The 14777-nt window shown below is 39.5% G+C and overlaps 1 protein-coding gene across 2 annotated transcripts in view; it reads left to right on the top strand.

The window, feature by feature from the left end:
* TEC (tec protein tyrosine kinase) overlaps positions 1 to 14777 on the top strand; it is a 137846-nt gene that overhangs the window by 49717 nt on the left and 73352 nt on the right. For both annotated transcript variants that reach the window (XM_036093000.2, XM_078068581.1), the window contains one exon: positions 883 to 1068. In XM_036093000.2, the coding sequence (XP_035948893.1) occupies positions 931 to 1068 (138 nt within the window). In that variant the 5' untranslated portion in view covers positions 883 to 930. The remainder of the gene's footprint in view (positions 1 to 882; positions 1069 to 14777) is intronic.

The raw sequence follows: 14777 nt of genomic DNA, 5'->3' as shown, positions 1-14777 counted from the left end.
CTTCACGTGACTTCCATTACCTCTATGGTTTGATGTACAATGACTGTAAATGTATGGTGAAGGGAAGGGAAGAAAAGGCTGTTGTCAATTCAATTTCTATCCAATAAGAATCTTAATGTATTTCCTGAGTAGTTTTGGGTTTTCAGATAGTTAAATTTTGTTGAATTTTGGAAGGCTTAGTCCAGGTGTGGGGGATCCAAATACAGGGCTGAGGACCTTGTCCAGATGGGTTCTTCCCTGAGTAGGGTAGTTGTGACCAGGTGGATTTCCTTTTCTCTTGTGGTTGTGACAGGAACCATAGGAAAGAGAACTATGGAGCATGGTGTAGACATTGGAGAACATCCTCATGGTTGTGGTAACTAGGATGTTTGATCAAGATTACATACTTATCAGAGCTGGAGATTGACTCATACCCACCACTGTGGTCATTCATTTTGTTCACAAGTCCACCGGGTCCATGTGCTCATCCATTTTGTGTACCAGGCTCCCAAGGCAATTTAAATACCAGCCTAAATCAGCCGTGCAGGTGATGAAATGTGCTTTTTCATCTGAGGTATTTGTTTCCCTGCAATTAGATAGCAGAAGAATGTGCCAGAAACCTAAGGGATGCTGGGGGAGGTACAAAGGAGTGACTCATCATCATGGCAAACCTTGATTAGATTTTCTTGTGAAGTGCTGGGTCCTGGAGGAACAGGATGAGCCTGGGGATGAAGAGAGGTTGAGCTTTTGTGCCCTGGGCAGTTTCAGTCCAGGTGCATAGACTAATATTCACTAGTTCCAGCTGTAGAGAGGGTAAAGTCTATTTTGGTAATTTGGAATGAGAACATCTTTGGAAAATTAAGATGTCACATTTTATTTCAACTGTTTTTTTTCTCACTTTAGAATACCAGGATCTTCAATGGCAGGAGACAGAGTGATCAGAAGACCGAGATGAATTTTAACACTATTCTAGAAGAGATTCTTATTAAAAGGTCACAGCAGAAAAAGAAGACATCACCGTTAAACTACAAAGAGAGACTTTTTGTGCTAACAAAGTCCGTGTTAACCTACTATGAGGGTCGAGCAGAGGTAGGAGACAATAAAAATTTACTTTGCTGCTTTGTATGTTGATAATATTTTACAATATTGTTCCCCCTCTGCACCGCCCCACCCTGATCTTATGGAATAAACTTGAGGCAAATGAAGTTAAGGTAATAATTTGTTATCATTTGGATCTGAACAATAAAGCTTAGAATATGGTGAGAAATTATTCACAAGTCTCTTGATTATGGTGTAGTATATGTGAGTATACATTTTATATCAGCCTACTGAATTAATCTGTTCATATACACTGTGTCTGTGTCCATTGCTTTATATGAATAGTTCTTCATCATTATGTGGAAATTATTTAAAACTGGTTAGTGATTTGGTGGATCCAGCACATTACTGATGTTGACCTAAAGCAGAACTGTTCAACGTTTCTTGTGACAAGCAGCTACTGCAGAGTGCCTTTTATGGGGGCAGGGAGTAGTGGCTTCCAACAACCTTGTCAGTGAGCGTGGGGCATGGTGAGGGCGTGTTGTCAGCCAGCTGCTGGCTTTTCAGTGGTTTTAGCCTCTGGTTTTCCCACTGGATGAGCCGTGTGAATGGAGAGTTGCCTCTGGCCAAGGTTGTTTCCTCCTGACATCTTGGGAATGCAGCATCTCGTCCTGAAGGTCCAGCCATGCTCCTCCCTACTAGAAATACTCTGATTCCAGGGAATGACTGGAGAGTGTGTTGCCCCTTGTTGACCACATGCTATTGTCTAGTTGGTTACAGTGGGATTTTTGGTGATCTTATTGTTTGGTTTTATTTAATTCTGCTTTTTTACCTAGAGTGCCTTCCTCAGAAATTGATTTACTTTTTTTGGTTGTTTGTCTTGTTTTTGTTTTTTTTACTCCCACTGATTTCTATGTGTTTTTGTTCCCCCCAATTCAGAGAGAATGGCATCATTGATTCTTTCTGGTTGTCCTTAACTCTGTTAATTTCTGTTGTGGCTTGTCACTGCGACTTACAGAATTCTGCAGGTTCATGTAATTTAGGACTAAAGTCCTTTATCCACCTTCCTAAATCCCTGAAATGCTGAAGACCCAAACTGGAAAAACTCTTTTAGTTGTAAAACTTGGCCTGAGATGAAGCTGTTTTTGGTCTTAATTTATCCTAGTCACTGTGACTTTTTTTGCGGGGGTCATGTGTGTGTGTGCAGAAATATTAATGTGTTTATTTATGTGGGGCTGTCCTGGTCCCTGCTGGGAGTATATATATATATATATGGTATATGTGCAGTATTTCATTTATTAAATCTGAAAAATTCAGAGTTCCAAAAGGGCTTCAGGTAAGACCAGAAATACGAATTATTTTAAAATCTAAAATAGATTTTAGGAAAACAATACATTTTTGCTGTATGGTAATTGTTATATTTGAATTAAATGTAGTAAGTCTAAGAAAAGAATAGAAATATAACCATGAAAGTGGTAAAACGTGGTAGTTTCTTAACCAAAAAAAGCCTCAGAAACCTGTATTATCTACTTAGAAATATGGACTGATAAAATTGAAACATGTTGCAATTGTTAGGTCACTTTGAAGATGGTAAATATACAAGGTTTAAAGTGCCCTACCTGTTTTAGATTAAGTGGAATAAAGAGAACAGTGGGACCCCTTTTTATTTTAGAACCTGGCCCACTGTCTTGCCTGAGAGCAGCCTCAGTCACTATGAGAACCACAAAGGACAGAAGGAGGAGGTTGTCACAACATATAAATACCCAGCTTCTGACACTTAGCATCAGGGTCCACCTCCTTTCTGGCTGCTGACTGGCCCAGTGAGCCTCATCCTACTTTCACTCCCACTCCTGCAATGATCCCTCCTGGATTCTTTTTCTTAGGGACAGACATTCACTAACATATTTAGGGCTTCCAGCTTGAAACGTAGTTGCAGATTTGTTTGCCTCTCACAGTTAAAAATAAATTGTTGTCCATAGTAAAAAGTTAGGAATTTTAAGATAAGAATCTGAATTTTTGTAAAAATAAAAGTCTGGTGATGGGTATTAAGGAGGGCACGTACTGCATGGAGCACTGGGTGTTATACGAAAACAATGGATCGTGGATCACCACATCAAAAACCAGTGATGTATGGTGACTAACATAACATAATAAAATTAAAAAAAAAAAAAAAGTCTGACCATACTGGGCTGAGTTCCTGCCTAACAACACTCCGCCTGGTTCTAGGTAAGCCCAGGAGCACCCCATTGTCGTGTTTCCTCCCTGTTTGAGTTAATATGCTCCGTTCTCTGTTTTCCATGGATGAACATTCCAGTTTCCATCTCCCCAGCCCTAGAAGCTCTGATTCAAAAAGAGCTGTGATGTGGGTAACTCATAAGAATCAATAGGCATTTCAAATATAATTATTTTGTTAAAAATGTAAGACTTGATGTGGATTAGAAAAACCATGGGGGGCACTCAGGGGTTAGGATAAATAGCCTAGAGATATTTATTTTAGTTGTTCATAGTTCTGTTTTTAAAAGAAAAACAGTGGGTAGGCTATTGATTTATCTAGTCACTATGATTCCTAGGTCTTCATGGCAATTAAGTGCCATTAATGCTTTATTAAAACTCTCAGTTAATCATAATGTGACTCAGACATCCATCCTCCTCTGGTTCTCTGAACCCCAGCTCCTTCAACATGATGGCAACAAGCATTTCTTCTATTAAATACAGTTTATTGTGCTTTTTTAAAGTATGCAAAGGAATTCTGTTTTAGATGATGAGAAATTCAGTCAAGCTGTTTCTTCCAAGTCTGGTATTGGCAAAGTTGTGTTTCAGTTTCTGCTCTGGGCCATTCTTTCATTTGTCCTCCTTGCTCTTACTGCCCTCCATTAGCTCATGTTTCTGCATATTCTAATGAACTGATATGAGATCTTCTTGGCATTGATGTCGTTTGATCTTACTCAGAATAATAAACAGAACATAGGACCTGGAGGGGGGTTGGTAAGTGATCTTATTCTCTGGTTGGGGAACTAAATGACATGTGGGTTAGACCCCCTGCCATGCCAGGTGAAGCTCCATGTGGAATTGGGATGGAATTCAGGGAAGAGCAGGGCTGGAGCTTAATCAGGAAAAAGGTCTATTAAATAATGGTGAGAAAACAAGGAATGGAGAGATTTCTAGATGGTGAGATTTGGAATAAAAAAATTCAAGTAGTATGTAAATCTACAGTTATCATTAGCTAAGAAACCAGGAACTTTTTAATTTATTTTTTATTTTTATTTTTTTAAAGATTGTATTTATTTATTTGACAAAGAGAGAAAGAGAGCACAAGCAGGCGGAGGGGGAGGGAGAAGCAGGCTCCTGGGATCCTGGGCCAGGGTCCTGGGATCATGACCTGAGCCGAAGGCAGACGCTTAACCAAGTGAGCCACCCAGGCACCCCAGGAACTTTTTATAATTGGACTTTGGTACTACTAATTTGGTTCATTTGTTGTCTGTAATACTGCTCCAGTATGGAAACTGGCGAATAGTTTATAAAGTTGAGGAGTAGGGAAACTGGTTTTGATCCTCAAGGCTGTCCCCAAGTTTGGTAATTCACTAGGAGAATTCAGAGTACTTGGCTTATAGTTGTCTGTATGGCTATGATTTGTGACTATGGAAGGAGACAGAACTAAACTGGCAAAGGGAAAAGGCACATGGGCAAATTTCTATAGGAAACGAGGCAAGCTTGCAAGAGCCTTTTCTCAGTGGAATCTTCAAAAGGTGTGCAAAATTCTTCTAGCATTCAATTGTGACAATTATGAAATGTTGTCTACCAGGGAAGCACATTAGAGGCTCAGCACCCAAGGTTTTTTTTTTTTTTTAAAGATTTTATTTATTTATTTGACAGAGAGAGAGACAGTGAGAGAGGGAACACAAGCAGGGGGAGTGGAGAGGGAGAAGCAGGCTTCCCGCCGAGCAGGGAGCCCGATGTGGGGCTCGATCCCAGGACCCCGGGATCATGACCTGAGCCGAAGGCAGACGCTTATCGACTGAGCCACCCAGGCGCCCAGCACCCAAGGTTTTTGTTGGAGGCTGGTCACATAGGCACCTTCTCTCTATCATGTACCAAAATTCCAGACTCCAGAAGGAAAATAGGTGTTCAGCATAAACCATATTGTTTGTACAAACAGCTTAGGCACAATGAGCTCTTTTTATCAGTGCTGGGAATAGTAGGACCCCCTCAAAGTCCAAGTTCCCAGATGCCAGTCAGGGGTCAGCCTAGTAAGCAGGGCTTTCTCAGGTAGCAGTCTCTTAGGACCATTGTCTGCACTTTAGTAGTAATAGTGACACAAATTGTTGAGTATCACATACAGGCCAGGCACTGTGCTAAGTACTTTATGTACATTATTTCCTACATTCTTCAAAACAAACATCTTATTAGTGCCCCCACTTAAAAAATGAGTGACACAAGCCTTAGAAAGTTTAAAAACTTATACAAGATCATTCATTAGTGAATTGCAGTGCTATTTCTTTAAAGCCTATCTTTGAAACAACCTTGATACTCCAGAAAATTAGAAAAAAAAAAAATCTATTAGATTTCTCTGCAACACAGATAAAGCTTTATTTTAAAGCTTTTGAGAATATTTTTTTAAGATTGATTTTATTTATTTATTTATTTATTTATTTATTAATTATGAGTGGGGGGGGCAGAGGGAGAGAGAGAATCTCAATCAGAGTCTGCACTGAGTGCGGAGCCTGATGTGGGGTTTGATCTTACGACCCTGAGATCATGACCTGAGCTGAAATCAAGAGTCAGATGCTTAATCACCCAGGCACCTGAGAATATTTTTTATTTACTACTTTCAGTTATGATTTTTATTTTTATTTGTCAGAGAGAGAGAGAGAGAGAGCGCACATGCACAAGCAGGGGGAGAGGCAGGCAGAGGGAGAAGCAGGCTGATGCGGGACTCGATCCCAGGACCCTGGGATCATGACCTGAGCCGAAGGCAGATGCTTAACCGACTGAGCCACCCAGGCATCCCTCAGTTATGATTTAAAAAAAAATTTTTCTTTTTGGCAGAAGAAAATTAGCACTAGGCAGGGATTTTGTCCTGGTTCTGCCACTATCTAATTGGACTTTGTAAAACAATATTCTTCAACCCATATATCTCTTGACTCTTAACTCCTCCTTTGTCATTTCTGTTTTAACCCAGCATACATCCAATCTTTTACCTAATGCCTTGAATTCTCCTTCCTTTAGTTACAACCTTATTGTGGTTCCCATCTCCATTCTCTTGATGGATTACTTTCCTATTTGATTCTACTCTTGGACCTTAATATTTTATTTATGCAGCCATCATGGGGATATTCAAACCCTGTAGCTTTGTATCTTCTCTAGGATCAAGTAAAAACTCCTTAGCTTGGAATACAAGTTACTTGGTATCATTTTTCCTTCTCATCCCTCTTTCCTTCCTCCACCTCCTGCTGTGTCTTCTACCCGTAGTCACTCTTTCATATTGTGCCTTTCTTAATATTGTTCAGTCTACTTGGAGTGATATATTCCTCTACCAGCCTGTGAGGATCCATCTGTCCTTCCCACTATATTTTACACATCAAAAATGTGTTGAGTGCCTAGCAAATACTCAATTTTTCTTTTTCTTTTTTTAAGATTTTATTTATTTATTTTAGAGAGAGTATGGAGAGAGAACACAAGCGGGGAGTGGCAGGCAGAGGCAGAGGGAGAAGCAGGGTTCCTGCTGAGCAGGGAGCCCAATGTGAGACTATCCCAGGACTCTGGGATCATGACCTGAGCTGAAGGCAGACGCTTAACTGACTGAGCCACCCAGGTGCCCAATATTCATCTTTTCTGACTCACCTCAGTGCCTGCCTTCTCTGAAGCTTTTCCTGTATCCTCCCACCAAAGGTAGAATCCGTACCCCACCTCAGCCCCCTGTGCCCTATACATGCTTTTGTTGTTGGCTTGGTTAACCTGCCTTTATTTACATATCTGTGTCCCCCATTACAGTTTAAGCTCTTTGATGCCAGGGCTCGTATCTTTTCCATTTTTGTATTTCCAAGGGTCTAGTGCAGAGCTGAGTACTCAGTACTGGCTGGATGGATCAAAGGAGGGATGGACAAGCTTCAACCGTTAGAAGCAGGCAGGATAGGTGTATCTTAAATGTACGTCATGAACAACCACAAACGTTGTTATACTGCCTCCTATGTAGAAGAGTCAGGATCTGAGCTTCTCCTATAATGCCACAGGTACTTCCTTGTTTTATTCAAACATCCTTTGTAATGAGATGCTTGGAATTTTAATCCTTTACCTGGGTTAACTGTCAGGATGGTGGAGGCAATCAGTTATAATGACGCATGTTTCTTGAATACCCTGGTCAGCCTCCCACATTTCTGTCTTTTGGGTCATATAGGGTTGTTCTCTTGACCAACCCTGGGAACCTGGAGACTCTTAGTGATAAAGGGATAAGAGCCTGTTAAGGTTCTGAGGTGATGTGATGTTTGTCTTTTAGTTATTTATCTTTAGATTAGGTAGACCTCCCAGTGGGAAGCATAGCTTTGCAGGGTCTTTCTAATCACTATCTGAACATGTATAACTTCCAGCACTTCTTTGGATTCTGGGGAGTGGGTATGGAGTAGAAAAAATAGTTTCTTTTACAGGTCAATTGGAAGCATTTGCATCAGACTTTAGAGGTTACCAGGTAGTTCACCATCTTGTAAAAAGTGGAATGGCTCTAACAGATAGAATAGTGGTTAGTGTACTAGGGTGTGGTTTTTTTTTTGTGTGTGTGTGGCTTTGAAAATTCTCAACTATATTATCCAATGAAAACTCATTTTCTTACTGGCTATTGAGTTTCCTTGTTTCTGAAATTAGGTTTTATCAGCTCCTTGTCTTGTGTCTCAGTTTCCTTTATTGTGTCTCTTCTCCCCATTTCTTCACTCATATCTGTTTTTCTTATCCTACTGTCCTGGATCTGAATTTCCTCATCATGAATTACATTAAAGGGCCAAGATGCAGGTCTGAAGTCCTAGGATCTGATTTACCCCCTTAATTTGCCAAATTAATCTATTTTCATATAATAATATTCACTATTTTTTTTTTTCTCTAGGAAGTGCAAACCTATTTAAGACAGAAGAGGGGGGGCATACCATTCCTAAAATTTTCTGGCTAACTTTTTATTTTGCCATAGTTTCAACTTACAGAAAAGTTGGAAGAATAGTACAAGGAATTCTCAAGTAACCTTTACTCAGATTCACAAATTTTCTCTAGCTGCCCCCTTTGCTCTGTCATTCTCTTGGTCTCTGTCTTTCTCTTTAATTGCGTGTTGTTTTCTGAACTATTTGAGAGAAAGTTGTAGACATTGCTCCTTTTACCACTAAAAAGGTCTTTGTGTATTGTCTAGGAACAAGGCCATTCTTTTCTATAACCACAGTATGATGATCAATGTCAGGACTGTTAACACTGATACAACACTATTATGGAATCCAGAATCCATGGTCAAATTTCGTTCATTATGCCCCTGATGAATTCATGGCTATTTCTCAACCTCCTCCCCTTGCCAAGTCTGGGATCTAATCCTGGGTTACATACTGCATTTGGTTGGTCAAGACATAAGGTTTTTAAATGTCCATGGTACAAGGAGGAGAAATGTATAGAAGAGATGCTGTTTTTTGTTACATACTATAAAATGCCAACTATCTTATGAATATTCGGTGATTGTGTGTGAATGTCCACAAACATGAAGTCAGATTTAAAAACCATTATAGTCTGTTCTCGTTCTCCTCATTCTCATGGCCATCATTAGGAGTTGAATATCCCCCTCCTGCCAAAGAAACTATTTTACCATGGCCTGCTACGATGAGTAAAAATCACTTATTCCGGTTTCCGTATCCTCCTCCCACCTTCAGTTTTAAGTTTTTATTCTTCTGTGTTAAAACAGTTGTTAGGCACATAAAGCATATTATGAAGAATAGTACAGTATCAGTAATTACTGGTAAATGAAGAGGGAGTTTAATCAAAGGTTTGGTCCTCATGCTACTTGAAAGTGAAATAATAAAAATAGTTTAGATCTTGCAAAACACTCCTGGATCTGGCTATGATAGCTGTTTTTATTCATTGATTATTTGTATTATGATGAGACAAAGAGTATAAGGAAAATCTACTGGCATTACCAGTTTATTTTATTTGTAGACTTAGCTCTCAGCAGGGTGCCTGGGTGGCACAGTTGGTTAAGTGTCTGACTCTTGGTTTCGGCTCAGCTTATGATCTTAGGGTCACGGATCAGGCTCCACTCTGGCTCAGTGCAGCGTCTGCTGGAGGTTCTCTCTCTCCCTCTCCTTCTGCCCCTCCCCGGCCATGCATGCTCTCTCTCTCTCTCTTTAAAATAAAGAAATTTTATTTTTTTTTTATTTTTTCTTTTTTTAAAGATTTTATTTATTTATTCATGAGAGACAGAGAGAGAGAGAGAGGCAGAGGGAGAGGCAGGCTCCCAAGGAGCAGGGAGGGAGCCTGATACGGGACTCGATCCCAGGACCCTGGGATCATGACCTGAGCCGAAGGCAGACGCTTAACCATCTGAGCCACCCAGGCGCCCCTAAAATAAAGAAATTTTAAAAAAAGACTTAGCTCTCAGCAATTTTTAGTGATATCAAAAAGTCAAATTTCCCTCAAAGTTTTATTTAGCAATTTTTCCACTGAATATATTCAAAAGTCTGTGCCATAGATACTGAAGGCAGTTAAGACCAGTTCCCAGAATGTTTGGAAATGGCATCACTGTTGAAATAAACATAGTGTTTCTCCTTACTTTTGTTTTCCCACCTGTCTATCTTGAAAGCAATTTCTCTTAATTGGAAATGTGTGAAACTTGTTGCAGTTTTTGAAAAAAACTATGTTTGGCATCGTGATTTTTGTAACATGTGAGTTTTATTTTTCTCTGTTGCATCACGACCTACTGGGTTGGGGATTCTTAGAATTCTTTGAAGCTACTTCTGTAATTAGTAGTTTCTCGTAAGTGTTTGCTGGTGAAGATAGGTATGATAGCACTTATCCTGAGGGACACTTAAAGAGACCAAATTATATGTGTGGAGGAAGCTTTGGTGGCAAAAGTATAGATTCTATAGATTTTAGGGGGTGGTGGAGGTTGGGGAAGGGTTGGAGACCTCCACTTGGCCAAGGGTTAGAGTATGAGCAATGTTGGGCAGGGAGTGCCCATTCCATACAGTGGGAGCAGCATGTGCAAAGGCCCTGGGGGTGTAAGGGGATTTGGTGTGTTTGTGGAACTGTTCTGTTCTAGAACTATATAGATTTCTGTAACTGACAATTGCCCATACATACAAGGGGATAATTAATTTGTTAGTAATAAAGAAGAATTATATAATTTTATTTTATTTTTTTAGAGTTATACCATTTTAGAGCTTGAAGGTATTATAAAGAATGACCCCCAAGTTTTTCACTTGTGGGAACTGAGGGTAAGGAGACAATCGCTTGAGTTCAGTCAGTAAGCTGATTGCTAAACCTGGACTTAAACTCAGATCTGAATGTTCCTGAGTTAGCCTCTGATTGTACTGCCTTAATTCTGGGAAGGATGTGTTTGGGTTGCTCAAGTAGGTGAGAGTACTTACACAGTTGGTACAATATGGTGATTCATAGAATAGACACCATGTAGTGACTATTTGGGCACCTTTGCTTAAAAACACTGATCACTTCTCTCCCTGTGCAGCTTTGCTCTTGTTGCATGTAATAGTTTCCTTCCTTTTATCTCTACTTCTCCCCTCCCTCCACATATCAGTTATAAGTGTCTTGCCCTTTTAAAATTACTGTTAAATTTATTTGTATTTTTATTATAGTCCTTTTTTTTTTTCTCATGAACTACGTAATTATCTCCTTGAGGGCAAAGTTTGTTGCCTCATAATTGAAACATATCACACAATGCCTTGCACCCATTAGGTTCTCAAAAAAGTTTTTGTTGGCAATAATTATGATGGTGGTGGTCAGTTAGTGTTTTGGGGAAGCGGAAAGATCTTTAGAAACATTGTGATAGTTACTTCTCATGCCATTTTGTTTGTTTTTTTTTTAAAGGAGATGCATTATTTAAGTTTAGAAACAAAACTGCATTCTTATTTGATATTTATTAGTGTTATCCTCTACCCCCAAACTAAAATGTGGACATTATTTGAAATAACTAGAGCCTGAACTGTCAGAAGAAATCATACAGCAATCTGAGAAAGTGAAGCTGCACGTCGAGTTGTTTCTGGGTTGTTTAGGACATGCTGTCTTAGCCATTGGTTGATGCTGATCAGGTGCACATAGAGAATTATCTGCAGAAGGGAGCTTAGAAACACCTGTGTTATCCAGCAGGTGATTCTGACTATTAGGAGAACTCCTCCCATTATTGGCCTTTAGGTTTTGTGAACACACTGTACTTCTGAGATAAAATACTGAAGTTTGCTGATTACTACTTCAGATGATTAAAAACACTCTTATAGTCTTATTACTAAAGCTCATTTACCTTTTTAATTTTTAATCAGAGAGAATTGTCTGTAATACTTGCATGATTCCACATTACTAAACACCGAAAATGAAAAATTGCACCAAATATAGTTGTTTATTAATAAAATTCAATGAGTAAGTAAGAGACTTAAATGAAATCTCTAGTAATTTTTAATAGATTGTCGGAAGGGAATTCCCCCTTGCCCCAATTATCCTGTTGTATGAGAAAACTTTTTTCCATTCTATCTTTATTCCACGTAACCACATAGGTGTAGCTATTCCTTAATTTTACTTGCCACAGCAAAAAAGGAACGTGGATAGGTATAATTCCCTGCTCATGAGATTGTAACCAGAATTTTTCTCATTTTAGAGGAATATGTAAATTACATATAGAATTGTATATTTATAAGTTATATATAGAATTATATAAGTTATAGAATTTCTAAATCATAAAAAATTATAGATTTATTAAATATATATTAATATGTTATTTATATATTTCCTGGCAGAAGAGAGGCCATAAGTCCATAAATTTTTTTTTTTTTTTTTTAAAGATTTTATTTATTTATTTGAGAGAGAGAATGAGATAGAGACAGAGAGAGCATGAGAGGGGGGAGCGTCAGAGGGAGAAGCAGACTTCCTGCTGAGCAGGGAGCCCGATGTGGGACTCGATCCCAGGACTCCAGGATCATGACCTGAGCTGAAGGCAGTCGCTTAACCAACTGAGCCACCCAGGCGCCCTAAATTTTTATTTGTTATGTGGCACTCACATCTCTTGTTTTAGTTTATTCAGTATTTGTACAACTAAGGCTTACTGAGTATGTATACTATGCTAGAGATGGAGGAATTAAAAGATGCATGATTCTGGCTTTAAGCTTACAGTCTGGTTAAACTGTAGTTCTACTTTTATGGGTTCATGATGACAGACTTTCTTTTTTTTTTTTAAAGATTTTATTTATTTGAAAGAGAGACATAGCAAGAGAGGGAACACAAGCAGGGGGAGAGGGAGAGGGAGAAGCAGGCTCCCTGCAGAGCAGGGAGCCTGATGCGGGGCTCGATCCCAGGACCTGAGCCGAAGGCAGACGCTTAACCGACCGAGCCATCCAGGTGCCCCAATGACAGATTTCTTACGCTGCATCTACTCTGCAGTGGAGCTGGAGTTCTCACCCTTGTGCTCCACTGTTGTATGCCCTCCTCGCCTGTGACTCTTGAACTTGACTTGCCCTTGGGTTTCCACTTGTAAATGGGGTGGTTGCACATACAGGATTTCAAGGTTTCCTTCTGTTCTTCAATTTTCCTTAGTTTAGATTTCATGAAAGTACAAGGGTTTTGCATGCGTACTTGCAATGCTCTGTTCTCTGTAGTATCTCCGTCAAGTGTATCTGAGATAACCAACACATTTATCCGCTATTTATTTTATAAGTGAGGAAACTGGGGGACAATGTCAGGTCGCCTTCTCTGAATTGACATCCCATTTGACTAGGTGAACCAAGATGTCTTATCTTTCTGGCTAATGTACTATCTGTTAAACCGCATTGTGCTACTGACAGCAAAGGGGGACTTCCTTAAACGGAACTCCACTGACCACCTGTATACATTGTTTCCTTCCTCCTTCCCTGCTTTGGCTTTATGTATCAGACCTCGGAAAGGGAGTTCTTTTAACATTGTTGGTTTGTGTTTCTTTTTTCCTCACTGGCCCCATAGGAGGTGGTCCTACCCGTGCAAGTAAATTCGAGTTTGTGGAAGAGAGATCTGCGGGAAGAAAATATTTCTGGGAGTGGTTATATGAAAGAGGTTGAAAACGGTTATACTTAGATGGTAACTCTTAAGAACTTCAAAGTGGGTTTGGTAAAATAATTCATTTCAGAAATACTTGAAATTGTTCTTCACAGAAAAAACTCACAAGTAATTCAATTCAGCATGAATTTATTCACGTTCATAGTCAACCCCAACAGGAGAGACCAGTGTCACAGCTGAAAAGGACACCCTATAAAGCTTCTATAATATATTATTAAGTTTGTTTTTTAACATTTTTTACAAGAGTAAAGTAAATAGATTTTTAGGTTAATTCAGCCCTGACTAGGATTGATTATAGTACATCATCAAAAGAAATGGTAGAGATTTGAATTTTCTTAGAAAAAGAGGAGTAGCTTTATGCTAAAGATCCAATATATAATTCAGATTTTTTTAAAACAGGGTCATTCCTTTATTTTCAGATGTCACAATCACTTTCTAAGGATAGAGGTTGTGACTGAAATATCTGCTGGAAACAAAACCAACATCCACTGGATGAAATAGTATGTTTTCTGAGGTTCTGGAATCAGTTATCAGCAATTTTCTGTTCCCTCTTAATTATAGGGAACTTCAGTCATGGTCTACAGCCCATTTCCAAATTAATAGAATTTTTGTGCATTCGAGAGTGAGAGATTAAGACTATGGACTCTGGAACCAGATTACCTGGGTTCAATGTATTACTTTTTAGCTGCATGACCTTGGACAAGTTACCTAACCTCTACGCCTCATTTTCCTCATTTTCAAACTGGGGAGAAAGTAGTACGTCCCTCACAGGTTTTGATGAGGAGTGAATGGATCACTGTGAAGTGGTCAGAATAGCTCCTTGCATACAGTACGTGCCATATGATCACCAGTGGTCGCTGTAATAGCTGTACACATGAGGTACGTTGCATGGTCACCCACTTTTGTCTTTTTTTTGTGTTTCAGGGTTTTTGCTCTTGCATCTGGCTTTTCCCAGATCTAGACATTGTTGCAATAAGCATAGCTGTGTCATTCTCCTAGTATCGCAGGGGATCCACCCTCTAAATCGATCTCTGTTGCTTGCAGTCAGTTGCATTCTGGGGTTGTGGTAACTGGCGGAAATGTGTACCTCAGAGTAGGGCGGTTTCACGTTCCAGGCATCTCTGAGCCGGTGCTGTTAGAACTCTCGTTGGGGATCCTCTGCTGTGAATGTTTTCCTCTGACATTTGTCCATGGGGCACGTGGCAGGGTACTGGTTGTGGGAAATGGGCTGTTCCTTCAGTCTGGCATTCTCATACACGAGAGGTGGATCTACTATGAAGTGAAAGAAAAGTAAGCATTAGAGACTTAATTCCAGAGCCCTTTCTCAGGTTCCTGGAAGGACCCTCGCAGTTTTGTGTTTCTAATTTTGCACTTAAAAAAAAAAAAGTCTTCTTCTTAAAGTGTATAAGCTGCAGGCCATTCAAAACCTGGATCTGTTTCTGTGGAGCACAGAAGACTTGATTTGTTCTAATATCTGACAATATCTATAAATT

Source organism: Halichoerus grypus, chromosome 3, assembly GCF_964656455.1.
Source record: "Halichoerus grypus chromosome 3, mHalGry1.hap1.1, whole genome shotgun sequence".
NCBI classification, from domain to species: domain Eukaryota; kingdom Metazoa; phylum Chordata; class Mammalia; order Carnivora; family Phocidae; genus Halichoerus; species Halichoerus grypus.
Note: the sequence above shows the minus strand (reverse complement) of the source record. Positions and strands in the feature narration are given on the sequence as shown.